Source organism: Fistularia commersonii, chromosome 1 (assembly GCF_037954325.1).
Source record: "Fistularia commersonii isolate RoL2024-O1a breed Wild chromosome 1, RoL_Fcom_v1.0, whole genome shotgun sequence".
Classification (NCBI taxonomy): Eukaryota; Metazoa; Chordata; class Actinopteri; order Syngnathiformes; family Fistulariidae; genus Fistularia; species Fistularia commersonii.
In genome coordinates this window covers 25,323,074-25,350,968 of record NC_141284.1, presented here as the reverse complement: position 1 = coordinate 25,350,968, position 27,895 = coordinate 25,323,074, and the positions used below count along the sequence as shown (strand labels likewise).

General features: G+C 42.7%; 1 protein-coding gene across 1 annotated transcript; it reads right to left on the bottom strand.

Moving 5' to 3' along the window:
• Positions 1-17: 17 nt before the first annotated feature.
• plppr3a (phospholipid phosphatase related 3a) lies at positions 18-26,466 on the bottom strand. The gene is made up of 9 exons (XM_086156565.1): positions 26,092-26,466; positions 16,412-16,515; positions 16,019-16,204; positions 14,792-14,921; positions 10,950-11,145; positions 9,567-9,624; positions 8,038-8,211; positions 6,366-7,202; positions 18-4,800 (listed from the first exon to the last, which is right to left on the bottom strand). The coding sequence occupies exons 2-9, from the start codon at positions 16,490-16,492 to the stop codon at positions 3,856-3,858; spliced, it is 2,607 nt and encodes an 868-aa protein (XP_086012691.1). The 5' UTR covers positions 16,493-16,515; positions 26,092-26,466; the 3' UTR covers positions 18-3,855.
• Positions 26,467-27,895: the final 1,429 nt, after the last annotated feature.

Here is a 27,895-nt window from a genome sequence, read left to right as displayed (position 1 = left end):
AAATGAAACCCAGTTATGAAGTCTTCTTTTATTGAATAAGATTATTATTGTAACACGTCAACACAGATAAAAAAACATTAGCCCATTAAAAAGGACTGCAGAATAATAGTATTATTAGTTATGAAATTTTTTTACAGTCAAAATGGGAAAGCAGTATGAGAATCACCAGCACTAAAAAAAATGCAGAATGTTTCGTTTTACAAAAATAATAGTGCACACTTGAAGCGAAAAAGTTAAAAAAAGACACACTCGTACACACATGCAGCACAAACTGACGAGTAACTTTACCTACCATCTCCTCCACAGAGGAGGTCAACTACCAAATACAACTTGTTCCATTTACCAGCAATTCCACCCATTCCTGATCTTACAAAATCAGTTAGCTAATCCTTAGGATAAAGAAATTTTAATCTTAAACTCAGGCTCTTCACCCATGTGTTTATGATTCCTTATTTCATTAAAACATTATACAAAATAAAGCACTTGTCAATTAACAAAACTAATAGAAAAACAGAACCTGAATGAAATTATGAGGTACTGGACTACAACTTTATACAACAACGTATCAATACGAAGAGGCAGAGGTAAGCAGTGGGAACAGCCATTTATGCACTCCAGAGCCAAAAAGGATTATTCAAAATGACTTAATTTGTTCGACCAACGACAATCTCACAAGATTATGAGACACAGAGACACTGCAAATCTGTATCTCAGATGGTGCAGTGAAATTATTTGAGTTTTTCTTTTTTTTTCCCTGAAAAAAAAAAAAGTGACCGAAACAATACAAACATGTGAAAAACAAAAGTCAATATGAGGATTTTTGTTATTTAAACTTTTCAGGATTGACACCTAGTTTGCAAAGACATTTTAGTAACCTCTTGATATTTTCAACGTTTTTACTGGTTTTGACAGTTTGACCCGACCATCATGATTTTTTTTTTTTTTTTTTTTTTTTTTTCATGGATCGATTAGTTTTAACAGAAAAAAAAAAAAAAACCTTGCAGAACCACCTTCTGTTGAGACAGAGATTATTTAACTGTCTGTAAATGATAGCTTTTATAGTACACATCTCTAAAAAGATGATATTTGATGCCAAGGGCTTCAGCGGAACCCCAAGGAGAATTATTTCAGACTCCCCTCCAACATCCATTGGCTTACAAGAGCTTTGTAACATGTTACAGATCATTGGTTTGCTACCCGGCTGCAACTGAATTGTTGGGGATTTCTGGCTGCTCTCATTGTGTCATTTTTAGTCAAAGCAACAGCCTGTTTTTTGAGAAGAATCTCCCAGCAAGCCCACCTGCTCATCAACAAACAGCAAACAAACACCGTAAGCTTCCCCGCTCAGGAGGAGCAGGTGAAGGAAATCACAGTATTTTTCACCACGGTATCCATTGCTCAATGCACACCGGTTGGAATGATAGATAAGAACAAAAATGACCGCAATTGATGCGGTATTGAGCAAAAATGATGACAACCTGGGGGGGGGTTATTGTTCGTGACGAAGTGTATCCGCGAGAAGTTCACGTTTTTGCTGCCGACCATTTTTATCACCGACGTCTGACGAGCTCACATTTTGATGGGAATTGTGCGTTTAAGTATAGCCTGTCCCTGATCTCAGCGGACTTTCACACATGTGCTGGAAACCTGAAATTATCTCGGCTCTTCGCGGACGAGATGCATGTTATATTAAACATCAGAATAAATCTGTTCGCGCATCAAACGGTCTTTATCTTCCCGGTTATCGAGTCTGTTTTATTGTCCTCTGAGCCGCGAGTGTGTCTCACAGCAGAGTGTGTTGATGAGCTTGTGATGTGACTGGAACAATATCAAAACACCGCTGACACACACCCCAATACAATCTAATCTGGGAACTCAGTTGCTTTAAATGAAACACGGCGCTCTATCGGCGTAGTTTTGAAGCGATTGCGAGCATCAGGTGGGAAAAGCCGTCACTGGTCTATGTCCATTTATGTTTTCTGACAGTTTATGAGTGAAGGATGTTCCCAGGCGTTTTATTCGGAGGTCAAAAAGCAGAAGAAAAAAAAAAAACAAACACCCCCAAAAAACCTGGAGAAGAGAAAGCTGCTGCTGCAGAGGAAGGCTATGCTAATGTTGTCAGGTTTTGGTTAAGTTGAGTGGCAGTTTATAAAGCACAGCAGTCACAGAGAAGATATTTGAGAGTGAGCAATATGTATATGAAAATATTTGTCTGTTAGTTAGAAGAGGGTGCTTTGGCACAACCAACATTCTCTGTAGTGGTTAATTCCATGATGTCGTCAGACTGTCCTGATAAAATACAGATCTTTTAAACTTAGCAACGACCAACTGCTCCCGGTCACAATAATATCGCACCACCTGAGGTATTTTTTTTTTTTTTTTTTATCCCTATGGATGAAGATGGAGAGGCGTCGGTGTGGAACTGTAAACATTACCAGTGTGTGAATTAACAGAGGCTGAGAAGACGGTGAGATCTGAAAAACGATGGCGTTTCCGAACACAAATGTTTTTTTTGAAAGACGTTGAAACGGTTATAAATAAAGTGGTGACACCAGAAAACGACGGCATTATTAGAGAGCGGTAATCACTGAAGTAGGGACTTAAGAGAGAGAGCGGTGATTGAAACAGAAGCCAATTAGTTGCGTCCTACTCGCACCTGCCCGAGTCGTGATGGCGCGCACGTCGGGGGCGTCGTGCCGTAATGCGCTTCTCGGCCGGGCAGCCGTCCACCGGCATCGCGGTCACCATTGTTCAATATACAGACGTTAATCTCCTTTGTGCTGCTTGAGACTTGGTGGCGGGTTCTGCGGATAAAACAAAGACAGACCGGCGTTCCTGCTCATTGTGCTGCGAAGCACATTGCGCTCGCGACGCTTTAGGAACAATTCCTTCTCTTCTCCATTGCCTTTCTTGCACAAAACAGTAATCCATTAAGTGACGTCTGTATCTGGGTGCCCGACTGTGCATGATCGTTCTTAAACCAACCCCTTCTCTCGCCCCAGAGAGAGGCAGAGTCTCCTAAGCTGTCTCTCTCGGGTGGATACTGACAGATTTGCTTGGCATAACATATAAAATTCCCCATTTGGTTGGTTTATTCAGAAGGGTAAGCAGACTTTCATGCATTTGTGGCTTGTGGCTAATACTCTTGAACCTTTTGCTGAACCTAACACTACTGCTTTCTTTTATTCTTAGCTGTTTTGGTGCTTTGAAGCATCGGTTTTAGACAAGCAAATTCTCTGTGTGTCAGAGTTGGCAACCTCAGACAGCTGCAGTAGTTTAAAGAGTGTTAGGATTGCCTGTGGGTGTTGTGTTTTCTCTGTCTTATTCCCCCTCTTAAAGGGAACTGGATTTGAGCAAATCCCAGACCGTTCATTGTGATATTTCTCTTTCAGCTGCAGCCTCTTCCTGTCCTCTTTTAACGTGTCTTTCAGAAACATAATGTGTCTTTGAGAAACATGGAGGATGTGCTCGCCGCAACAAGAGGTATCCAAGGGGTATGAAAATCACCTTGCATTTTTTCCCGTTTCTTTGACGTCCCCTTTTCCCCCGTTCTTTGTGCAGTCAGGGCCGTCAAACCCCCTTGGGCAGTATGTATAAGCGGGGAAAAACAGATTTCCCGCCGCGTACGAGAAAGCTCCCAGACCTCCGACTCCGCCGCTTCCTCGGCTTCAGCCTCTTGACTGACGCCGCTGTTCTGGATTCAAGGTCTCTGAACCTTTTTTTTGTCATTTTTTTTTTTTTTCAAAAGTCATACGTCTCTATCCACCTGCCACATCTTACATCTGTCTCTCTCAGCTTAGTCTTCTGATGTACAATCACTGATATGACATCGACGTCCGTTCTCCTCGTCCTCAACTATAACATCCTCTCGTTCTGCATGGCCTTGTAGTAGTGCTCCTGCTCGGCGTGGCTGCGGGCAGAAACGGAAGGCCGGCGACCCAAGGTGGAGGAGCGGGAGAGCATCTGACTGTGGCTGTCCAGCAGTAGGTCGGGGTGGGGAGGAGGGGGAAGCATGCTGGAGCAGGACGGGTGAGGAAGTGGCGGCACGGAGGAGGGGAGCGGCGGAGGAGGCAAGGGGGAAGTGGACGGGTGGCAGGAGGAGTGAGGGGACGGGGGCATTTGGGAAGACGGGTGGGGAGGCGGGAGCATCTGGGTGGAAGAGGGAAGCGGAGGCGGGGGCATCTGGGAGGTCGGGTGAGCCGGGAGATGCACGTGAGAGGAGGAGGGCATTGTCGATGAGCCGGGGTGCGGCGGGGGTGGCAAAGGGGAGGAGGACGAGTGAGGCGGCGGCGGCGGAAGCGGGGACGATGACAGCTGAGGCGGTGGAGGGAGAGGGGAGGAGGAGGAAGGGAGAGGCGGAGGCGGCGGCTCCGATCCGCCTTCGGCGCTTCCGCTCGCCGAGGAGGAGCAGAGAGAGTCTGTTTTCACCGGGAGTGTCCGGTAATCGCGGTAGTGAGTGAGATTTTCCTGTCGCTGCAGAGCTCCGCGATGTTTGTCCCCCGCCGCTTCGGCGCTCATGAAGTTACCGCTAATGGTGTTCCTCCACTCCCAGGGCTTGCCGTTACTGGCCGACACGCGGACCACCGGGTGGTGCGGCGCGTGAGCGTCGATGGTGACGATGCTGCCGCTGCCGGCGATGCTCCCCGGGTTGCTGCCGCCGCAGCTGTCGCGATCGGAGGGGATCCGGTAATAGGGCGACTCGGAGCAGTTGGACCCCCCGCCGGAGGAGGAGCCACCCTCCGATGTCTTGGTGGAGGAAGAGATGGTGGTGTGGCCGTGCTGCTTCGACATAGCTATGACCTGCGGCGGGAACACAAATCACAGAATGTTTCCACATGAGAAGAAATAGCTACATTTACCCGTGAAAATCTCTCTAATTAACGGTCTTCTTCCTCATGGTATGGTTTCCGACAGTTAGCTCCAGTGTTGGAGCCGAGTCGTTTTGAAGACGCTTAAATCTTTTACAATTACCGTTTAAAATATTCATCAAAGTCTTTAAATTAAAATGCCTGAAGAGTCACGCGGCAATTATTCATTCTCAGTCAGCTGACTTTTTTTTTTTGAAGTCATTTAAAGGCCATTCTTGACCTTTAATACGATTGGTAATAAAGCTTTCAGGACTGTCATCGCAACCGGCGCCTCTTTTTTAGTCAATGGATGTAAAAAGATAAAAGAAATAAATCAAAGTTCAAAACAAGCTGATCATGGATTTGTGTAAAATTGTTATAGCCCATAGATTAGCGAAATATTATTATATTGAACATTATATGTAGTCATAATTAATTAATTCTATTGATATTCTATTTCAATTTATACTTGTATTAATATATTTAGATCTGATTCATTGTGGTTATACACACAGACAAAAACATATATTCCTATGCTGATACTGCAAAATGTTTATTATAGGCAATGCTACGGGTGAATAATAATAATAAAAATTATCATGTGTGAATTCACCCGGCCGCTATGAAAATGTATGTCCCTCTGGGATTGACAACATGTAACCATCTATCCATTTAAGTCTGTTAAACTGTTGTAATAAAGAGAGCTGGAACAGTTATTATAGTGAACATTACAAACAGAAATAAGTTGTCATAAGTCAGTATTCATCCCATTCTATATATACATACATAAATAAGTTTAATTTTTAGATCCATCTCATTCTGTTACCACACACACACACATTCCCATAAATGATTATGCTGATGCGACAAAATAATGTTATACTATGTGTGAAAAAAAAAATAAAAGAATAAATAAATAAATAATAACTACTACAGCAATAATAATAATAATAATAATAATAATAATAATAATAATAATAATAATAATAATAATAACAATAATAATAATGTATGGACTCACAAATTAATTTCCCTCTCTGGGATGAAAAATCTGTCTCTCTCCTTGTCTGTCTTCATGTCTCTGTTTGTATCTCTCTCTCTCTCTATGTATCTATACCACCACTGCTAAACAGGGAGGAAAGCCACGCAGAAACGGGTAGAACATGCAAACTCCACAAGGAGGCGTCCCGGTCAGGATCAAACCAGGGCCGTATCCTCCACAGAACCTTTTAAAAAGACTGAATTCCAGCTAAAATTAATGATTGTGCCTCAATGGAAGCATTTATATTGGAAACTAATCAGTGAAACACTCATTCTGCCAGTGTTGTTCGGCTGTGATTTCACTAGCAAAATAAATCATAGATGTCCTGAGCGCCCTGTTTGGCAGCTCTTAAATCTCCTCTCTTTTGTGATCTACAACTCTCAACACTGGCCCCGTGCCACTCTTGGTCTAGTGACTTCTCAAAATAATGCGATTACAGTGATTTGCAGATATGAATTCACTCATCTCCATCTCACCTGAGTGACTCTTTGCTGGGGGGGAGGCTGGCTGGGCTGTGTATTGGGCACCCGAGGAGTCGAAACGGCGATGGGCCCCGTTCCCGGCTCCTTCGCCCCTCCTCCCTCCGTCAGCGACAGCCACTTGGCACGGGTCTTGGCGCTTTTGGGAGAGACGGGCGGTGGCCGGATGGCCTCCTCGGGGATGTGGACCAGCGGCGGCGCCACGGCCATCCGAACGGCGGCCGGCGTGGCGTTGCCCTTGGTGGCTTGCACCTTGGGATAAAGAGAGGAGGGCATCCCGTGGTCTCCTACCTCTCCTCCCGCCGCTGCTCCCTCATCTCCCGCTTCCCCATCTACCGTTTCAATCCCCTCTTCCTCGTCCCGGGAGCTTTGACTGCGAAGCTCCAGCGAACGCTGCTTCCACTCTGACACGAGCTGCCGGGACCTCTGTGGGTCTACGGGCACATGGAACGTCATGTGGCGCTGGGTGGGAACCTCCTCCTCTGAGGGAGAGATGGGACTGTTGCCGTTGGCCACTCTGGGTAGGGTGTTGCTGAAGGTTACCATGGTTTCCTTCCCCATGGGACCCCGGGTTGCCAGGAGCTCCACATCAGCGCTCGCTCGTTTGAGGGAGGCCAGCGACGCTTTCTCTCTCCTCACCTTACTGCGAGCTCCGGAGCCCAGCGCCGCCCCGAGCTCCTCCCTGCTCTCTGACACCCTGGGAGTTTTCCTGTACAGGGAGTCGTGGCTCCGCTGGCTCAGAACCCTCAGGCCGTCCTTGTGCTGCGTCGGGGCCAGTCTAGACGGAGGAGCGTCTTCTTCTGACGCTTTGAAATTTGCCACCGCGTACACAGCCTGGGCGGAAACACGAGGACAGAGGAAGGAAAGGGGAGTCTCTCAGTGTGGTTGCAATACAGAATTGAATATGAAGACACATTTCCTTTTACTCTTTCTTAGGCGATAATGTTGATGAATATGCAATGCTCCTGTTTTTTTTTTTTTTTCTCCCGGTTAAATCTGAGGTCAGCGGGAATCACCCTCCCCTCCAACCCGAATTCACGTCTAATGCGGTGGGGAAATGCTCCCCTTCATAAAATAAAAGAGAGAAAAGGAGCGAGAGGAGGAGGGAAGCATGGAAAATGGTAAAGACAAGTTTTCTTAAATTGAAGTGTGAAATTGTTCTAAAGAATTCTTATCGGATTATTCTCTCGCTCGCTCCCATCTTTCTGTAATAGAAAAGCGCTATATATAGCTGCCAAAAAAGTGCCGGGAGAAAAAAGAAAAAAAAAAAAAAGGTACTGAAGCGACGCAGAAAGGAGACATGAGAACAAAAAGAGGCATTTGTTTGCACATGCTGTGACAGTGTTAGAATAAAACAATGGGGCGATTCAGCCACAGCAAAAAAAAAAAAAAAACAACAAAACCACTTAATTTGAAATAGAAATCTATTTATGTGCAATCTGCCTTTCCCACCACTCCTAATGCCGACTGTTTACTCCACCCTGAGGAGAACATTCCCTGGCAGTAATTTCACTAAATTGAAGCCTCAGAACAGGAAATCTGTCTTCAGATGTATGAATTTCGCCATGTTACATCATCACTAAATGAGTAATTTCAATTCTTGAGATTTGAATTCTGAAAAGATTGAAGAGAGCTCGTCTCCTGATTGACTTCACATTCCCACACTAACCAGGTAGACGCCGATTCCGGCTCCGATGACATAACCCACGTAGACGTCTATGGGGTGACTGCGGTGTTGCGTAATCTGCGTCAGTCCGGCCAGGCCCGCCGCCATGCAGAAGGCGAACACCAGCAAGGGTTTAAGCAGCTTGGTTGTGTTGCTGATGCTGGCGTTGAAATACATCTGTGGATGAAGACATTAGCAAAAACGACACGGTGACTGCAACACGGAGTATGGAGTGGTATAGTAATGCTAAGTTGAAATATAAAATGATTTTAATAGAGGCATTACATGATGGCAAGTTGAACATTGGTACTGATATTTTTACTGAGGCTAATGCATGGAGAGGACGCATTTACAGCGGCATCCGCAGAATGCAGAGTGCTCATCAGTTGCATGAAACGGAGGACAACCTGACTGACGGGAGTGCCAGCTACTCAGAAATATACATTTTAACAATATTCCCCGTCTAGAACTTTGCATAAAAGGCTCGCTTTTATCGAACACAAGATAATTTTATTCGTTGTTTTCCCCCGTCTATAACTAAAACCTTTTGAGCAGAGTGCCTGTACACAAAAAGTGACCCGGGTCCTTACATTTCAAAGTTACCTTTGTGGTAAAGTTATTCATTCGGACTCATAATAATTTCCGAATCCAGGAGCAAATGCAAACAAGGAGCAAATGTGTGACTGTGGGAAGCGAGAGAAAGCGAGTGATATCCAAACGTCTGAGCGGTTGCAACTCTCGCAACACCAAACAGCTGCTTTCCTCCTCGTCTCCTGCCTATTCTCTCATCCGAAATCTGTCTGGTGAGTTTTAATGAGCCCACACTGGGCTCAGTCAGGCAGCAGTGATATGGCCTGTAGCTTGCAATAGCCCTCGGAATAAGACAGTGCATGCGCTTGTGTGTGTGTGTGTGTGTGTGTGTGTGTGTGTGTGGCTGGGGGGGGTGCACTGAGTGACAGTACCACTTTGCCATACAGTTCACATACCACTGCTGTCAGCATCGGCCTCAAGAATGGCAAGAATTAAAGTGATATATATACTGTATATACAGAGACAGGACAGAAGATGCTGAAATCTGGCCTTGAAAAGACAGATCCTCTTTAGTCAGTGTGAAATCGGGTTCTTTGGCACGCAGAAACTCTGCAACCGGTCACGGAGCCTGTGCTATTAAACCAACATGGAAAAGCAGGACTCCACTTGATTTTTCCATTCGAGTCCGTATGGATTTGTAATTGAAATGCAAAAGCAGAAAATACCTTCCAAAGAAAAGCGAGTAACAAAAGTTTGTCAATAAAGGACGAGCGCAAAGCAGTCCCTTGTAACAAGCCGAAAAGCCCAATAATAGCATTTAAGACTAATAGTAAAACCATTTGTGAGTCTTCCTTAACAATATGCTACCATTGTTAAAGAACTAGAGATATGTCACACAAACATCCAGTGAAAAACAAGTCTGGCAAAGACATTTACCATGCGACGCTTAAAACATTGTAGTCAAGTCACAAGAAAAGACACAAATAAAAGGAAGTGCTTACAGAAATATAGACCGCAGCGAAGCCGGAGAGTGTCGCATGCTGTGATGGAAATGTTTTCCTAAGGGAGAGACAAGAGTGTTAGGTGTTAAAGAGTCAGGGCTTCGAGTACAGATAAATGTCTCGGTGTGAGCAAGTCAGTAATGTTTCATGTGATTTTAAGTGGAACTGAAACACTTATATTCCCTGGGACTGTTGTACATCTGGCACTTGTAATCCATGCTTAAACAGATATTATGAGAAACAGTATATCACTATCAGAGGGACTCTGAGTCCGAGCGGAATATGCGGTATAGACAATGAATAAATGATAAAAGTGTCTCCTTCATATCATAGTACTATTTTTTTGCGATCACTTTTTTTTAAATATAAAGAAATGTTGCGCTTCTATTCTGTGTACAGGTGCATTGTTACATTTTTCATACGCTTTTCAGGGTGAGTTGGCCGTTGAGCATACAGGACTGTCTCAGAAAATGAGAATATTGTGATAAAGTTCTTTATCTTCAGTAATGCAATTACAAAAACAAAAATGTCATACATTCTGGATTCATGAAATATTGCAAGCCTTTTATTATTTTTGCTGATTATGGCTTACATCTTAAGAAAACTCAAAAATCCTATCTCAAAAGATAAGAATATTATGAAAAAGTAATTTTTGTTTTTTAAAGAACTTTATCACAATATTCTAATTTTCTGAGACAGTCCCGTATAGGTCTCAGGCGGGAATTCGGTGAGAGATTCTTCCAAAAAAAGCTGAGAAACGTTGAGTTTTGAATTACATTTCTGTCAAGTTGACGTTATTAAGGCATCGGGACACATTATTTCAATAGAGGAAATGCAAATATGCCTTTATAGTAGGATTATCCCAGTATCAGCAGTGTGTTTAGCAGAAATCCTTCTTGTTTGCGTTCACTTATAATTCCTGCTTCGTAGGCTTGTCTGACCGATGTCTGTCTGTTTCACGCTGAGCTGCCGAGGGGGATCGATGAAAGGCCTGCCTCGGCCACGACACCTGCATGTGGCACGTAGCAGCTGACGGTAAATCTCCGTTAAAAAAATAAAGCAACTCACGAGGCCACGCTAGAGAGCACTATCTAGCACCCGTATACAAATGTGTTAAGTAGGATTTATGATAAACCACATTTTGTATGACAGTCAACAAAAAAGCCCTCTAGCTGTGATGAAGTCGCAGATTTTGAGGGCTGAGCAGCAGGCGGCTGATCAAATCCAGTTGAAAAAAAAAATAACAGATGAATAACTTGGAAGGATGCGCTGCGGCTACACAGAGATTTTGGGGGGGATGTGTATTGTTCTTGCAGGCGGAGAAATATGATGTGCGCGTCGAGGGAAGTGTGTGTTAGGCTGACGTGCGTGTGCGAACGTTACCTTGCTGATATAATGGCATACTGGTCTTTCCCCATGCATATATCCTGTGTGATGTAAGCATTGTTGTCACATGACACTCCCGGTGCGGTATAATTGGGCTGGCAGACGGTGAGGAAGAAAGGGGTGTGGTAACCAGTAGCTAACTGGATGACATCTGTCACTAGGGCTGTTGCCAGGAGACCAAACACGTGAACACCTGAGGGGGGAGAGAGCAGCGGTGAGAGACGGCAAGGTAACCTTGTTGAATGAACTGAAAGCCCCTGGCAGTGTCACAGAACTGGGCTCATAGTCTGTCAACACCTGCAGTTTGGGGAACAATGTCGAATTTGCTCCGGCGACCTGAAATACTGTAATACCACGAGCCTTCAATTTGTTACATTACAAAAAGTGGAATTCAGCAAGGTGAATTAATTACTCGTTACACTCCGGAGCTCAACGTCTGCCTCAAGATATTTACAATGGAGTTCAAGTCATGCCTCTTCCGTTTTAGTCACCCTTCATTTAATTTACATAATTAGTTTATTTCCCTTCTTTAAAAAATGGATTAAAATTGGGAGCTCAGCCGTTAAATGGAATAATATGTGTGAGAGCAAACTTATCTCCAATTTTAAAAAGACAAAAAAAAACTTAAGAAAAAGAAAAAACAAAGAGAGGATTTAATGTACAAGTGTCCTGGAGACCTTGAACTCGTGACTTTGCTCCTGATTTGTGTTTAACTCCTTCAAGATGCAAATTTCTTACTGTATTTCATTTGAAATGAAAGAAAATAGAGATTTCTGGTACTGTAGATCAGCGGTCTCCGACCTTTTTTGTACCAGTTTTATGCATGAAAATGTTTCCGCGGATCGGTTAGAGTAGGGTTAGAATAATAAAAACTTTTGTCAGTTCCCAGCATTTAATCTGAATACAACGATCACACATTACATCGGGCAATTACAATAAGGCGGAGGCGGAAAAAGTCGTTTTTTTTAAAATAAGATCCGGAAAATCGAATGAAAAAATAAAATAAAATTTGTACCAAACCCATTTTTCTTTGCGCACCAGTACCAAATGATCCGGTACTGGTCTGGCCCCCGGGTACTGGGGTCCACTGCTGAAGAGAATTTCAATTTAGTGTTGTTATAGCCTTGTAATGATATGCTCTCCTAAGGCTTGAAAAGCTAAACCTGCGACTTGAACATTGTTTTGAACAACTCGAAGCCACTGCCTGGAACAGCCTGAGAACCGCGTCGGACCTCATCACAACCTGCTTATTAGTATAACTGTTTTTTTCCATGCTATTTTCCTGAAACTGAGCAGGTTTATGATGGACTTTTCCACATCATCTCTGACTCAATATACAATAACAAGGCAAGCAGGCCCATAACTTCTTGAAATTTTTTGATGAACTGTATCCCTAAGGCTAAATCTACTGGGTCCAGTCGGGTCCTTCGGGTTTTGACTTTACTAAGGGACCAAAAGTGTGCAGGGAAAGCAACCCCTTGCACTGCCATCCTGCAACCCAGACGCATCGCACCATAAAGTGTTTTTCCGGGCTTAATTGTACCAGGTTGGAGCGCCCGTGCCCTCGTTACCCGAAGGTGATAGTAAATGTGCTCAGCGTGGTCTTCTGTTACCCATCTGCTACAAAATTCAACATGTTCTGTTTTCGTAGATCCTCTCCTGTGTAACTTAGTAGTAATGAATGTGCATTTGGAGGTACTGCTAAGTTTCAATTAGCGCCAATCATTCTGGTCATTCCATTTCCCTGAGCCTTGCCAAAAATATGTTCTCAGAAAATGCTGCTCAGTGGATATTCAGATTTTTTTTGGAACAAACTCAATTAATTTTTCGTGTTAATTGTCCATTGAAATTCCGCTGGATTCGTTTCCGTGACAGTAAAACCAGCTCTATTTTCCCCTAAATTTCACATTGCAAATAAGTTAAATCACCTTGCTTCCTCCCTTTAGCGTGAACTTCAGAAAATCCTCTTTTCTTCATGCATAATTCACTTTGTCTGGGGTAAAATTGATGAACTATTTGCTTGAATAAGGAGCTGAGAAGGTCTGCCTGATGAAGTGATGGCTGACTACATGTATGTTACTCTATACAGGAAGGAACATTTTTCAATAGCAGCTACTGACCTCAGCCCAAGATTGGGGCGGTACAGCGGTGAATGGTAAATGGTCTCCATTTAAGGAGTGTTTTCATAGCGCTTTATACTGGATAGCGTTCACCCATTCACACACACTCAAACACCAACATCCGGATCAACTTTGTGTTCATTCTTCGACATGCAGACAAGAGGAGCTGGGATTCAAACCGTCAAGCTTACGTTCGCCCAGCTGATCCACAGCCGTATATCACCGTCGTAACTCTTTTCTATAGACATTTTATTTTTTTTTTAAAACAGGAAATCCGAAGGATGTTCCAAAAGGGATAAATGTCTCGTCTAGCATCTGAACACTGTTGCGCGGAGAAAATTTTTCATCTTTGTGGGATTGATTCGAGCGTCATGCAGAGAGTGATTAAAGCATTAAAAGCTTGTGCTTGTGACCCTATAAGATAAGCATGGAAGCATATTTGGTGTAGATTAATTAAGTACTTATATTTAATATTCAGTTGCTCCCGAGCCTTTACTAGCCTGAATAGCGGGCTTCAATTTTACTTTGTGCAGATGAGAAATTGCCTTTCAATCCCCGGAAAAGTAATGCATGGCTGTCGACCTGAGAGCCGGCTCCTTCCAGGACGATTAAAAATTGTTGGGCTTGTCGCGACGCGAACAAAATTTAAATTGACTGAAATGGTGAAAACATTCTGTGAAACCCCGTTCATTTCATGGAATACATAATATTAATTATGATGACATTAGCTCACTGATCTTCTCAACCGTTAGCTTACACATCCACACTCTTCACCATATAATCAGCTTTCCTGAAATGGCCTCATTTTTACCCCGTGTTGTACATTAATAGTCTTCCTATTGACCGAGCAGTATGTTTGTTTCTGCATGAGTTCCCCCATCTTTGTGATGCTTATATGACGGCAACGTCGGCCTCGGTTACTGGAAGTGATCGGAAGATTCCTAGGCATTCAGATCAAGTTGAGAATGACCTCATCCATGGTGCACAGCCATGGGACGCCTAGCAACATCTCATTCTGCACATATGTATTGTATAATCCAATTCTTTATATTTATATATATATATGGACTTTCATAAGAAGATTTATGGACGTAGTGAGAGAAGATATGAAGGTAGTTGGTGTGCGAGAAGAGGATACAGAGAATGGGGTTAGATGGAAAAAGTTCGAAATGCCGAAGAAGCCGAAAAGAAGAAGATATATATGTACTTTCATAAATCCACCTTACTCCATAAATTCTGTATCAATCTAATTTCTAACAATATTTATTCCTATGCTGAGAACACTTTTTGCTAATGCTACCTCTTAAAAAATGTGAATGTACCTGGAAGCTATCTATCTATCTATCTATCTGTCTGTCTGTCTGTCTGTCTGTCTGTCTGTCTGTCTGTCTGTCTGTCTGTCTGTCTGTCTGTCTGTCTGTCTGTCTGTCTGTCTGTCTGCCTGCCTGCCTATCTATCTATCTATCTATCTATCTATCTATCTATCTATCTATCTATCTATCTATCTATCTATCTATCTATCTATCTATCTATCCATCCATCCATCCATCCATCCATCCATCCATCCATCCATCCATCTATCTATCTATCTATCTATCTATCCGTCCATCCGTCCGTCCGTCCGTCCATCCATCCATCCATCTCTCTGTCTAAAGGATGAAGCAAAAACTGCAAACTCTCCCTATTAAGGAAGTGAAAAAGAACATTAGCTGGACGCACCGACAAAGCGAACAGTTCTTCTTAGGAAAGAGTTAAAGCCGCAGCCTCCAGCACTGATGCTGCTCTCGGACTTGGGACAAGTCTTCAGCTTGGACTGCATGCAGAACATCAGACCTTCCCCAATCATGATCTACAGGGAGGAGCACAGTAGACAATGACAACAGGAGTCTAAAATTTATAATCATGCAACGTCAATACGTCACTATATCGAACAAGGAAAGAAAAAATGAGAAACAGCGCAGAAAAAAGTAAAAAGTGCTATTTATGTCAGATATCCATTCGTGATTTTGATCTGTGGAGAACACGAGCGGCGGAGATGGGAATGAAGGCAAGGCGCTATTGAGTAGTGATCACTTTCAATCAGAGTGATTGATTACTTTTGGAGAGGTCTGCTCCTTCTCGTGCTACTGATGGATTAGATATGTCTGCATCTGTGTCTGAGTATGTGTGTATTGATTGGCAGGCGTGTTCGATGGCATGTATTGGAATGCCGGGTGTGTATTTATCAATACGTCTATTGATGTGATCCCTTTCTAAAGGGGGATTAAATTTAATGTGTTAAGAGAACCTACACTTTTGCATATTTGTGTCACCTATGTTTTGTCTCAAATGTACATTGGCCCAGGAAAAAAACAAAAACCTGGACACAAAACTATTATGTTAGCGTTCATATACATATACATATACATATACATATACATATCGTCACCCTCTTAAAATAATCGCCTAAGTAATTTTTTCAGATTTTTCAGGAAACACAAAAAACTGAACCATTTGACACACTCTTGACATAGGCAATTTCTACTAAAGGGTTAAAATGGCACAATCTGTTTAACTGAGGATGTAGGCAATTTTACCAGAGGTGGTCAGCATTATGAGGAGATGATTTAGGCAAAAAAAATATTTGTCTAAAAAAAATGACTTAGGAATTATTTTAAGAAGGTGACGATATACATATATACATGTAGATTATTTAAATTCGCATTTATGGAGTATCTTTTCAAAGAGAAAGTAGAGTCAAACCAAATTTAATCAAATTAAACAAGAGCCATGGTCTGGACTGATAGCCGAATAGTAAGATTTCTGTTTCCTCATCCACATTTTAAGCCGGGGAAGTCTCAGAAATATGTTTTTCAGCCAGTTAAAACTCAAAAATAAAATCTCCCAACCAACCCGCCATCGATTTCAGCTCTGATTCTTTGATGTGTCGGTGTGTGATGGACTTACCGATGCTGCAGGACCGGCAAAGGCCAAACTCAGCAACATCAACAGAGGGATGAGTTCATCTCCTGTTTCCACGTAAGGCATGGATAGGTCACGGTCATAGCAACGAAAGCCGACCATTGCCGGGTAAAGCACATCTGTCAGCTCCAGGAAGTACAGAGAAACCAACGAGGACAGGACGATTGGGAGCTGGACACACAACCGCCACCCGCACAAGGACAAGGACACAGGAAAGAGAGACTAGCGTTTAATATCCATTTGTAGAGATGGGTCAATATTACACTACATGATCCACGCTTTAAAATGCACAAACAAAGATGAGAGTGACAGCGGCGTGACGCGAGCGATACCGCTCACGCCATCAAAATGGGCGATTCATCGATCGAAGAGTAATACCTCGACAAAATAAAAACACGGCAGCAGCGTCATGCTGTCTTTCGGGGGTTTCTTCTTGGCTTTGTTTTTCGGGGACGTCATCTTGGGGTGGGCCCATTCACAGGCTGTCGGGAGAAGGGATTTGAAAAGAAACGTGAGAAAGGAAGCCTCACTTTTGAATGCTCACGCTATTAGTGGTTCCGTTCTATCGTTTCCCAAAACTCCACACTGCCCCTCCTTTACTCTCTCATGCATCCCTGACGCACTGGTGTCCTCCGGTTCCAGGATGCCACACACGAACACACAAACGCATTAGTGATGCATCTATCTTTGGGGCCCCTTTTAAACTGTATGAACCCAAACTTGGCTCTTTCATCGAGCTCACCAACATTTTTGCAACGATGGCCTCGTTGCAAAAATGGTAGGGGTATGTACACGGTGTGCTCAAGCAGAAGTACAAATACTTGTGTAAGAAAGAAAGTATTAACTCTGCATCCTTGGGCTGTGAAAGAAACCGAGTGTGTGAAATGAAAAAGTACCGACTTTTGAACCTGCTTTTTCTATGCAAAGCTAAACCTAATAAAGGACATTTATTTGTGCAGGCCAGTTTTTAATGTCAGTCGCAGAACTTATAATACAAATGTAATGGAAAAATACCCTCAAAGTGCTTCTATTTTTTTTTTTTGTTTCATCCATTTCTTTATTAAGGTTTGAGTCTGATTCTCCCTGCACAGTTATATTCATCCTGAGCAGAGACTGAGATTCCTTGCTCGTCTAATGAGTTCGATATATGCATGCATATTTCTGCATGTATCCGGGGGACGGTCTCTTCTATGTTTCATTGTCTGTTCCTTTTATGTTGAAATCCGTCTCGATTTCGGCACCTCTTGGAACAGAAGGCATTAAGTCAGCCCCGATCCCAGACTAAAGAGACCCCGACGATAGCTAAAGACCCACTTGCTGCGGATATTTTGTAGCCCTTGGATTCGAAATCAGAGCCTGGGGTGCAACCGTCTGCCTTTGCTATAGTTACCCGCAGACACAAATAATTTACACATTCAGTAAACACAATCAGTGTCTTACTCACACCCAGTCAGGCAGACAAATGCACACACACACACACACACACACACACACACACACACACACGCAGGGATATTAAGATGCTGTCTGCGTTGAGAAAGTGAAGGTTGGGTCACGGTGCCGTCAGAGCGAGAGCGTGCAGGGTGATAGGAAGGTAGATGCAGAAGTGCAGATCAGCAGAAGGAGACAGAACAGCGAATAAAAAAAGACGCGCAATATGTAGAACCAACAGCCATAGTTCTCGGAGATAAAAGGGCAAACTGAGCGCGTGTACAATAAGGCGGGGAACAATACTTCAGTCAGGAGGGCTTGGAAAAAAGGGAGAAATATGACTCGTAATACTCAGAAGGAATTTTTCAGTGTCAATATATATTATGATAGACATGAAAAAGGTGTTAAAAGTCACGTGCCACGTCTCCGGAATCAGGCGTGGCGTAATTTCACAAACATTCTACTGAGAGAAAAGTCACGGTAATGCAAATGTGCATTGTTTTAATGTAAGAAAATTCACAATTTTCTATCTATCCATCTGACTTTCAGTATAGGTAGAATAAAAATGCAATAAGTAACAACAAATCTTCAATGGCTTCTTTCTGCCAGAAAAAGGAAAACGAGCCGGGCTGTCAGCGAAGGGTTGAAACATAAAAGAGATTTAAATGGAAGTCTTTAATTTTTCCAAAGGGTTGTTAAACACTATATGTTATGGCATCTGTAAACCGGAGGCAATCAAAAGGCCTTGGAGAGAAGTATAAGCCAAGGGCCCAAATGGAAAATCAAACAGAGTTAAATATTCACAATTCTCCCCACTGAGCCTCATTTCTCTGCCCGTCTTTCGAATTCGTCCCGACTTCCCGGTTGAGTCGTTCTCTCCCGCCCCGTCCATCTTTTCCATCTATCCTTCTCTCATTTTACATTATCTTTCCGGTCACCTTGAATATGTCACAACAAAATCACTTTACTCACTTTTTCCCATTCAAATCACACTCATGCCACCCATCTGATCTGTTTTACTACCACAATCAATGGTGTGCTTGTTCACTGTTAGCCAGTTTTAGGTCTTTATTGAATTTGTAATATAAGTCACACATTGGCTTGATGTGTTTGATGTGAGAATATAATTTCGCTAAGGAGCCTCTGGAGGGGTGGGATGGTCCGGACTTAATGGAATTTTCATTGAAACCCGCTGCATGAAGACGCTGATCCACTTGAAAGGGTTGAATTTCCATTTTCAATCAGACACACATGTCATCAAACTACAGCAGGCGGCAAAACTTTTAAATATCAATATAACTGGAGTTTAGGTCGGAATATTGCGCGAGGTTCCAGCTGGGCTGTTGCAGAGAGAATCACAAATCACAAGCTTCCTGTTATTAATCCGTATATTTGCAAAGATTTGAAGAATTTTGAACAAAACGCAATTTCAATCTACACAGCAGAGGTTATGATCGAGTTGTGATTCGCTTTCTTGATCTGTTACGTTTTAATTTCAACATCACTTTCTCGCTGGCATCTCGCTGGGCGAGAGGCGGCGTTCACCCTGGACCGGTCGCCAGCAGATCGCAGGGTCACATGTAGAGTCATCGAACCGTTCATTCTCACAATTGCACGTCTGGTTAATTTATGCTCTCCAATAAACCTCCGGCATGTTTTGAGACTGCGGGAGGGAACCGGGGAAACCCGCGTGAAACCCACGCAAACACAGAGAGGCCCCCTGTCGAAACCAAACCAGGGACTTTCTTACCTTGCTGCTCTTGTTTTTTAAATTGATAAAAAAAAAGAAAAAAAAAAAATATATATATATATATATATATATATATATTTTTTTTTTTTTTTTTACTCATTTAGGTCATTTTGGAATCACAACTTCCAAATCTCCCCCTGGCCTGTCAAAGTGTTGTTGAGCAAGACACTGAACCCCTAACTGCTCCCCTGGTGCGGCCGTGATGGATTAAATGCAGAGGTCAGATTTTGGTGATGCTGTTCTGTATGTATAACTAAATGTGACTTAATAGATGCTTTCTTCGTAAAAAAAAAACAAAAAAAAACTAATTGTATGTATACAGTCTCTCTCTCTCTCTCTCTCTCTCTCTCTCTCTCTCTCTCTATCTATCTATCTATATATGTATATATACACACACACACACATATATGGATGTATGTATGTGTATATATGTAAAAAAATATGTATATACAGCTCAAAAAAATAAAGGTATAAAAATTGTTCTTTACATCGTTGAATGCGCTGACAACAAAATCATACAAAAATTATCAATGGAAATCAAATGTATTAACCCATGGAGGTCTGGATTTGGAGTCACACTCAAAATTAAAGTGAAAAACACACCACAGGCTGATCCAACTATGATGAATTGTCCTTAAAACAAGTCATTCACAAGTGATTTCACTGAAGTGAGATTCCCTTGGAGATACATTGTGTTCTTTAACTGGATCAAGCACAAGGCCCTGACCCTGGCATTCAAAACCACCTTAGGAACAGGTCCAGCATATCTGAACGAAGTGATAAGACCTTATGCTCCTGGCAGAGAACTGCGTTCCTCTAATACAAACCTACTAGCAGTACCTTTTGCTCGCTCTAAGCGATCTCAGGCAAAACTGTTCTCAGTTCTACTACCTCAGTGCTGGAACAAACTCCCGGAAGCAACAAGACTAGCATCATCTATCTCAACCTTCAAGAAACAGGTAAAAACTGTTCTCTTTCAGGACTTTTTACTGCGCTGATGCCCCAGATCAGGTTAGGCAGCAAGTTAGGGTATGCAGTGTGTGTGTGTGTGTGTACGTTTGTGTATGTCTTTGTCCCAAAAAAAAAACACAAAAAAAAACAAAAAAAAAACTCACTAACCCAAGCTTACTGTTCTGTATATTTCCTGTGCATCGTGTATTTGCAAGTGTATTTGCAGTCCTTATGTCCTCTATTGTAAGTCGCTTTGGATAAAAGCATCTGCCAAATGCAATGTAATGTAATGTAATGTAAGATCAGAGAAGCCAGACTGAGATGGTTGGGTCACGTACAGAGGAGGGATGGGGAATATATTGTAGATGGATGCTAGAATTGGAGGTCTAGAAGAAGACCAAGGAGAAGATTTATGGACGTATTGAGAGAAGAGCATCCAGAGAATAGGGTTAGATGGAGGAAGTTGATTTGCTGTGACAAAAGAGGAAGGAGAAGATGTGTTTATAAATGTACAGGACTGTCAGAAAATTAGAATATTGTAATAAATAATTGTAATTTATCTCCTGTAATGCCATTAAAAAAACAAAATTTACTTTTTCATGATATTCTAATATTTTGAGATAGGATTTTTGAGTTTTCATAAGATGTAAGCCATAATCAGCAATATTAAAATAATAAAAGGCTTGCAATATTTCAGTTGATTTGTCATGAATCCAGAATCTATGACATTTTTGTTTTTGTAATCGCATTACAGAAGATAAAGAACTTAATCACAATATTCTAATTTTCAGAGACAGTCCTGTATATATTCGTTGCCTCGTTGTCACCTGTTGTTTCAGTTTGCCTGGGTCCTTTTTCTCCATCGTCACCATCTTTTCACGCTTCTATCCGTGCAAATCCATGTCTCTCCATCACCTCTTCTCCCTCCATCTTCTCCCGTTTCCTTGCACCTCTTTCTTTAACCCTCATATTTTTGCTTCATCCTGCTTCCTGTCTCAGCTTCTCTTTCTCTCTCTCTGTCTCTCTCTCTTTCTCTCCGCGATAAGAGGGCCTGACCCTGAGGCTGTGTGAGGCACAGAGAATCAAAGACTTCTACAGCCCTAATTTCCATGACCGCCAGAACTGTATTGGGGAGGAAAAGAGTAGAGGACTGAGGACAAGATAAATGGAGATCAAAGACGTAAAGAAAAACAATTGGGGAAAAACAAAATGTAGAAGTGTGTGTGTGTCTGTGTGTGTGGGTGTGTGTGTGTGTTGAAAGGGTAGAGGGCGCAGAGGAGAGGGGATATTGGGATGGATGGTTTCCAGTGTTGAAAGCAGCTTAGGAAGACACTGGGACCCTGGTCTCAATCTCTCATCCGTTTGGTCTCAGAGATCTCCTCCAGTCAGTACTTAAACCTCACCCCTGCTCACATCGCACGCAATCACACACACACACACATACACACACACACACATACACACACACATATGCGCCTCTTTGCTGAAGAGAGAGGCTTGTTTATCTGTCACAACAGCATTTGTCCTTTGGGCCACTTCATATGTGTGTGACTTCAAAATGTCTGCTAGGCGCTTGCGCATCATTCAAGTGTCTGTTTGTATAGTCAGAGCATCGTATGTATTTTTGTGTGTGTGTGTGTGTGTGTGTGTGTGTGTGTGTGTGTGTGTGTGTGTGTGTGTCTAGCCTGCAGTGGGCAGGAACAGTATGTCAGTCTGTCTGACAGTGAAGAAGACTCGACATCATTGACCACCATCACAAGAATGCGGGTGGGGTGTAAGAGTCTGGTTTGCGCAGAATCGCAGTCTTTTCCTTTTAAATTCAACGATACATCATTCTAAATAAATCTGCGTGTCCCCGATAGATCCGGTGTTATCTGCACAGATTATTCTGATGAAATCAGACACGCCATCACTGAGCAAATATTTTAAACCATTATTTCATTAACTGTATGTTTTTCTAATTTTTACGCTAATATCCAGGTCATTCTTGATGGTTTTCCGGTAATTTTTTTTTGCAAATAATTCAAACCGTTACGCAAATATTTAGGAGTTTTTTTTGACTGATATTGTTGTAATTATTTCCATTTTTTTTTATCTAATTTTATCTCAATTCTTTGTAAATGTCTTTCTGTTGATGAGGGTTTATTTTGCTTTTTTTTTGGGCTGAATTTTTGTTCCCTGTTCAGTTCATTTATTTATGTATTTTTGAGGCCACTCCAAGTTTGCCCAGCGACAAATGTCATCTATTTATTCCACTAGCCAACAATTGTAGACATCACAAAAAGATTAACCAGATATTATAATCTTAGTGCTTTCATATCCATCTTTGATTATAGGCATTAAAATAGCGCACAACAACACTACTGTTATTACATTGCAGACAGATTTTTGATCATATCCATATATATTTCTAAACATTCATGCAGCGACGTAGCAAATGATAATCTCTGCGTCGGTCAATCCAATTGCTTTTGTTAAAATCCAATTGTTTTTGTTAAAATTTTAAATTACCTGTATATTTCGGCAGAATTTATGTCAATAAAGTAAACTCTGAGCAACAACTAAATCCAGTTGTCTTTGCTAGCTGACGGTCTCAAGGCACCTGCTATTTTTCTGTTAAAAATACAAAATGGTCATAATAAGATTCATCAGTAGTCACAAAAGTGTTTCCCTGTGACGGAATATAATCGTCTTTTCTTTTGGAGGCTTATATTTGCATGGACGGAGGGAATGACGTCTATTTGCGACTACGTGGGATAAACATCAAATATAGTGACGGTTATGGTAAACGGTCTTAAGTTAAAGAGCGCTTTTACGCGCGGCGGTTTCTAAGCGCTTTGTAGAAGATAGCATTTACCCACTCATACCGCAAAACACCAACATGGCCATCGGGAGCAACTAGGGGTTTGAAGTCTTGCCAAAGTCAGCTTCAACATACAGAAAGGGTGGGAATCCAACCTTGCAGACACGGCGGATAGAACTAGATTCCGGTCAGTATCAGTGACACCCATAACCAAACATCGACTTCGTAAATTGTAATTTTCTTTTCTGAATTTGAGGGAGAAACAGAGCCCTGGATCTCAGAGGCCCCCAAAAATGGAGAATCCTCCTGCCGATGTAGTTGATATGGAAGCATCACGGATAAATAAACGCTCTGTTACTGGTTGGAAAAATCCTCGCCGCAACACAGCGTGGAGTGAAACCTTGACATTAATTCTGGAGAAACGGGGAAATCTAGTAGCTGTTTCTGACAGAAAATACTCCTGTTGATCGCGCTACTTTTTTTATGGTAAATAGATACGAAGGAATAAAACTGTAACTACAATTTCCGTCTCACTTCTTGTCAATGAAGACTCATGCTGTATTTCAGTGTCTAAATTTGCAGGAATAGTAAAAACATTGCAGTGTTACTTGAAAATGCTAATAATTACTTGGATATAATACGCTTGAAATATTAGTTAAAATGGGTGAGGGTGGTTTTTTTTTTAAACTGATTTTCAGTTTTACCGCAGCTTATTAAACACTCATGGACGTTACAAGCAGGTCACGTCTTTTATCATTCTAATGATGCAATTAACTAAACAAATCTAACATCTGACAAATGTCCAAGTTTTACTGTCCAAACAACATGGCGTGCTTTGAATGCTAATATCTGTTGAGTGTTTGTCTTTAATAAAAACACGGCTATCACTTTCCAACCCAAACCCAACTGGTGTTTGCAAAATGTTACATTGACATAAAAAAACCAAACAGACAACATTTCTCTGGCTTGAAAAAACCCTCAAACGTCACCTGACCAACCAATATGGTCAATCGCATTTCAACCGAAACCCAACCATTCAGATGTATTGGGTTTGTCTATGTTTTTTTTTTTTGAAATGTTAAATAGACAAAAACACAACAACCAAAAAACATTTCTCTGGCTTAAAAAAAACCCTAAAACATCCCCTGATTAACCGGACTGATAACGAAACCCAACCATTCTGATGTTTGTTTGTTTTTTTGGTGGGGGTTTTCAGAATGTTAAATCAACGAAAAAAAATGTTTCTCTGGCTTGAAAAAACGTCAAACATCAACCGATTGACCGAAATGGTCAATAAATTTTCCAACCGAAACCCAACTGGTCCGATGTTTGGTTGTTTTTTTGGGTGGGGTTTTTCAGAATGTTAAATAAATAAAAAAGAAACAAACAAACACACACAAAAAAACGTTTCTCTGGCTTGAAAAAACGTCAAACATCACTCAATGTACCGAAATGGTCAATCACTTTCCAACTGAAACCCAACCATTCGGATGCTTTTTTACTGGATTTTTTTTCAAAATGTAAAATCGACAAAATAACCCCAAAAACCTTTCTCCGGCTTGAAAAACCCTCAAACATCACCCGATTGACCGAAAGGGTCAATCACTTTCCAACCGAAACCCAACTGGTCCGATGTTTGTTTAGTTTGTTTTATCGGGGGGATTTCAAAATGTTAAATCTGCAAAAAACAAAAAACAAAAAATTTCTCTGGCTTGAAAAACCCTCAAACATCAACCGATTGACCGAAATGGTCAATAATTTCCAAACCGAAACTCGACTGGTCCGATGTTTGGTTGTTTTTTTTGGGTGGGGTTTTTCAGAATGTTAAATCAAGAAAAAACAAACAAACAAGCAAACAAAAAAATGTTTCTCTGGCTTGAAAAAACGTCAAACATCACCCGATTGACCGAAAGGGTCAATCACTTTCAAACCGAAACCCAACTGGTCCGATGTTTGTTTAGTTTGTTTTGCTGGAGGGTTTTGAAATGTTAAATTGGCAAAAATATAAAATAAAATAAAAATATTTTTCTGATTTGAAAAACCCTAAAACATCACCCGATTGACCAAAATGGTCAATCACTTTCCAACCGAAACCCAACTGGTCCAATGTTCGTTTAGTTGTTTTTGGTGGGGGTTATTCCAAATGTTAAATCCACAAAAAAAAGAAAAGTTTCTCTTGCTTGAAAAACCCTCAAACATCACCCAATTGACCGAAATAGTTAGTCACTTTCCAACCGAAACCCAACTAGTCTGATGTTTGGTTAATTTCTTTTGGTGGGGGGTTTCAAAATGTTAAATCGCCAAAAAAAAAAACGTTTCTCTGGCTTGAAAAACCGTCAAACATCACCCAATCGACCGAAATGGTCAATCCCTATCCAACCGAAGCCCAACCGGTCTGATGTTTGTTGCTCTTTTTATCGCTGGGGCTTCTCAAAATGTTAAAGAAACAAAAAAAAATGTTTGTCTGGCTTGAAAAACCCTCACACCTCACCAGATTGACCGACCCATATCGCTGAGCATGGAAGCTGTCATGACTACATCATCATCTCAACAGCAGAGGAAACACTTCCGCGTTAGCACGCTTTAACATGAACGTGAAGGGACGGATGACGCGGACAACCCCCCCCCCCCCCCTCACACACACACACACACACACACACACACACACACAAACACACACTCCTCCACGTCCAATTATAAAGAAAGTTACAAAGCCCTTCCTCTGCAGGGCCCTCAGCACCGCACACACAGGGAGCCAAATGCGGGATCAACCTATTTCAACGCTTGCAAAATGCGAGTTTAATTAAAAAAAAAAAAAAAAAAAAAGATAAAAACCGCAAATTCCCCGTTTGAATATCCAATTGGCTTTAAAAAAAAAATAATTAAAAAATAAATAAATAAAATCGGAAAACTAGGTGGAGGCAGATCCGGATGGTGTGTTGATAAGGGAGCAGTTACTCCACCGCACGCAGGGATGTGAGATCATCAATAATGGAAATGTGAAAACCATGTGCTTTTTTTTTTTTTTTTTTTTTTTTTTTTTGGTTTCCTTTCCCTGCTCAGAACCGGAGATGCGGCGGCGGCGGCGGCTCGAAACACCCAGACTAACCCATCCACACTCACCTCCTCTGTCCCGGGGGCTCCGTGAATTCACCGAGTCCCGTCGCCCCCTTCCCCCCCGGCGTGGTCGTGCGTGCTGCTCCAGTTTGGCGTTTCCCCCTCTCCCCTCCTTCCTTTCTCCCTTTTCTTAATCCATCCCTTCTTCAGAGTCACCTCGAAATCCAAAAAAAGCTCGTATGTGTGTGTGTGTATGTGTGTGTGTGTGTGTGTGTGTGTGTGTGAAGAGCAGGGGTCTATTCTGGGATGGCAGGCGGATGGATGGGAAGAAGTAGGGGAGACCCGGAGAGGAGAGGAGCGGGGGATGGCGAGGGAAGAGGAGGAGGAGGAGGAGGAGGTTGCAGATGGTGGGAAGTCCAGTTTCCTCCACTTGCTCTTGACGCGCTCCTCTTCCTCACCTCCCGGTTTCCCGGGACTGGACCGGCACCGATTTACGTGCGTCCTCCCGGTTCCGATCCTCCTCCCGTTATTTCCAGAAGTCCCGCCGCCGGTAAATAAGAGACACTACAACCGCTCATTTTCCGTGCGAAGCATCCGTCTAGCGTTTTTTTTTTTTTCTTTTTTTTTCGGGTACGCAGTCAGCTCCTACACACACACACACACACACACACACACACACACACACACACACGCACACACACACATACACACAAAGGCATGGGGTGGGGTGGTGGAGGAGGCGAGTAAAGGGGAGGGGGGGTGCAAGGGGAGGAGAGTAGTGATGTGTGTGTATGTTAGTGTGTGTGTGTGTGTGTGCGCTTATGGTGGGGGGAGGAGACAGTCTGGTCCACACACACTCCTCTCTCGCCTTCCCCTGCTGAATTCCAGTTTCGGGGCTACCGCCGTGAGACGACCAAGACAAAGGGCTGGATTTAGGAATTTGTGTATCTGTGTGTGTGTGTGTGTGTGTGTGTGTGTGTGTGTGTGTGTGTGTGGCTGATGCGCGTAGAAGCGATCGGGTGGATATGTGAGAAGAAAAAAAAAATCATTTTTAAGCAGGAGGTTGTAATTCCAGTGTAATAACCCGCGAGTTTTATCTTTAACCCAAAACTTAAATATTCATCAGTCGCCTCCTCTCGGCTTTTGTTTACTCTCAAAGGGTGTGGCGAATGTCTCCGACCACCGTGGGACAATCCGGACACCGCCTCCCTCCCCTCCCACACCTCGGATCCGTCGCAGCCCCCACGCCGTCCACGCACTTGCGGTTCACCGACTCACCGTGAACCTGCGTGGCCGCCTTTATTTTATTTCCTTTTACCGCACACGTGTTGGCCACATGTGGCTGCAGGAGGTTTGGTGGGTGGGGGATCTATCTCCTCCGTGGGGGTGGGGTAACACGCAATCCCTGCCACGCACAGGATGGATGGACTGAGGAGGTGCGGCACAGGAAGTCTCCGATGGTTAAACACTCATTGAGATGTTTGCAAACGGGATCCCCCCCTTTCTTCTTCCTCTCCTCCTCCTCTTTTCCATCCTCTCCTCTCCATCTCTTGTCATTTGGCTCCGTGTCCCTGCTTGCTGCTCATGAATGAGGGCGCCCCATTTAGTGTTGATACTGTCTCTCCAGTTGCCAAGGGAGTTTTCTCTGGTTTTCATGGGATCCATCAGACTCCCTTCAAGGGCCTGTCTTCTCCAGAAGACCAACACCCCCCCCCCCCCCACCCCACCTCCCCTTACCCTCCCTCCCTCCTTATTCCAACAAGACCACCACCTCACCGATAACACCCAAGGGTTGGTCGCAGCTGGCAAGTGCTAATAAACTCATCACTCACACTGCCTGGCTGCTATTTACCTACCAGACAAAGCGGCG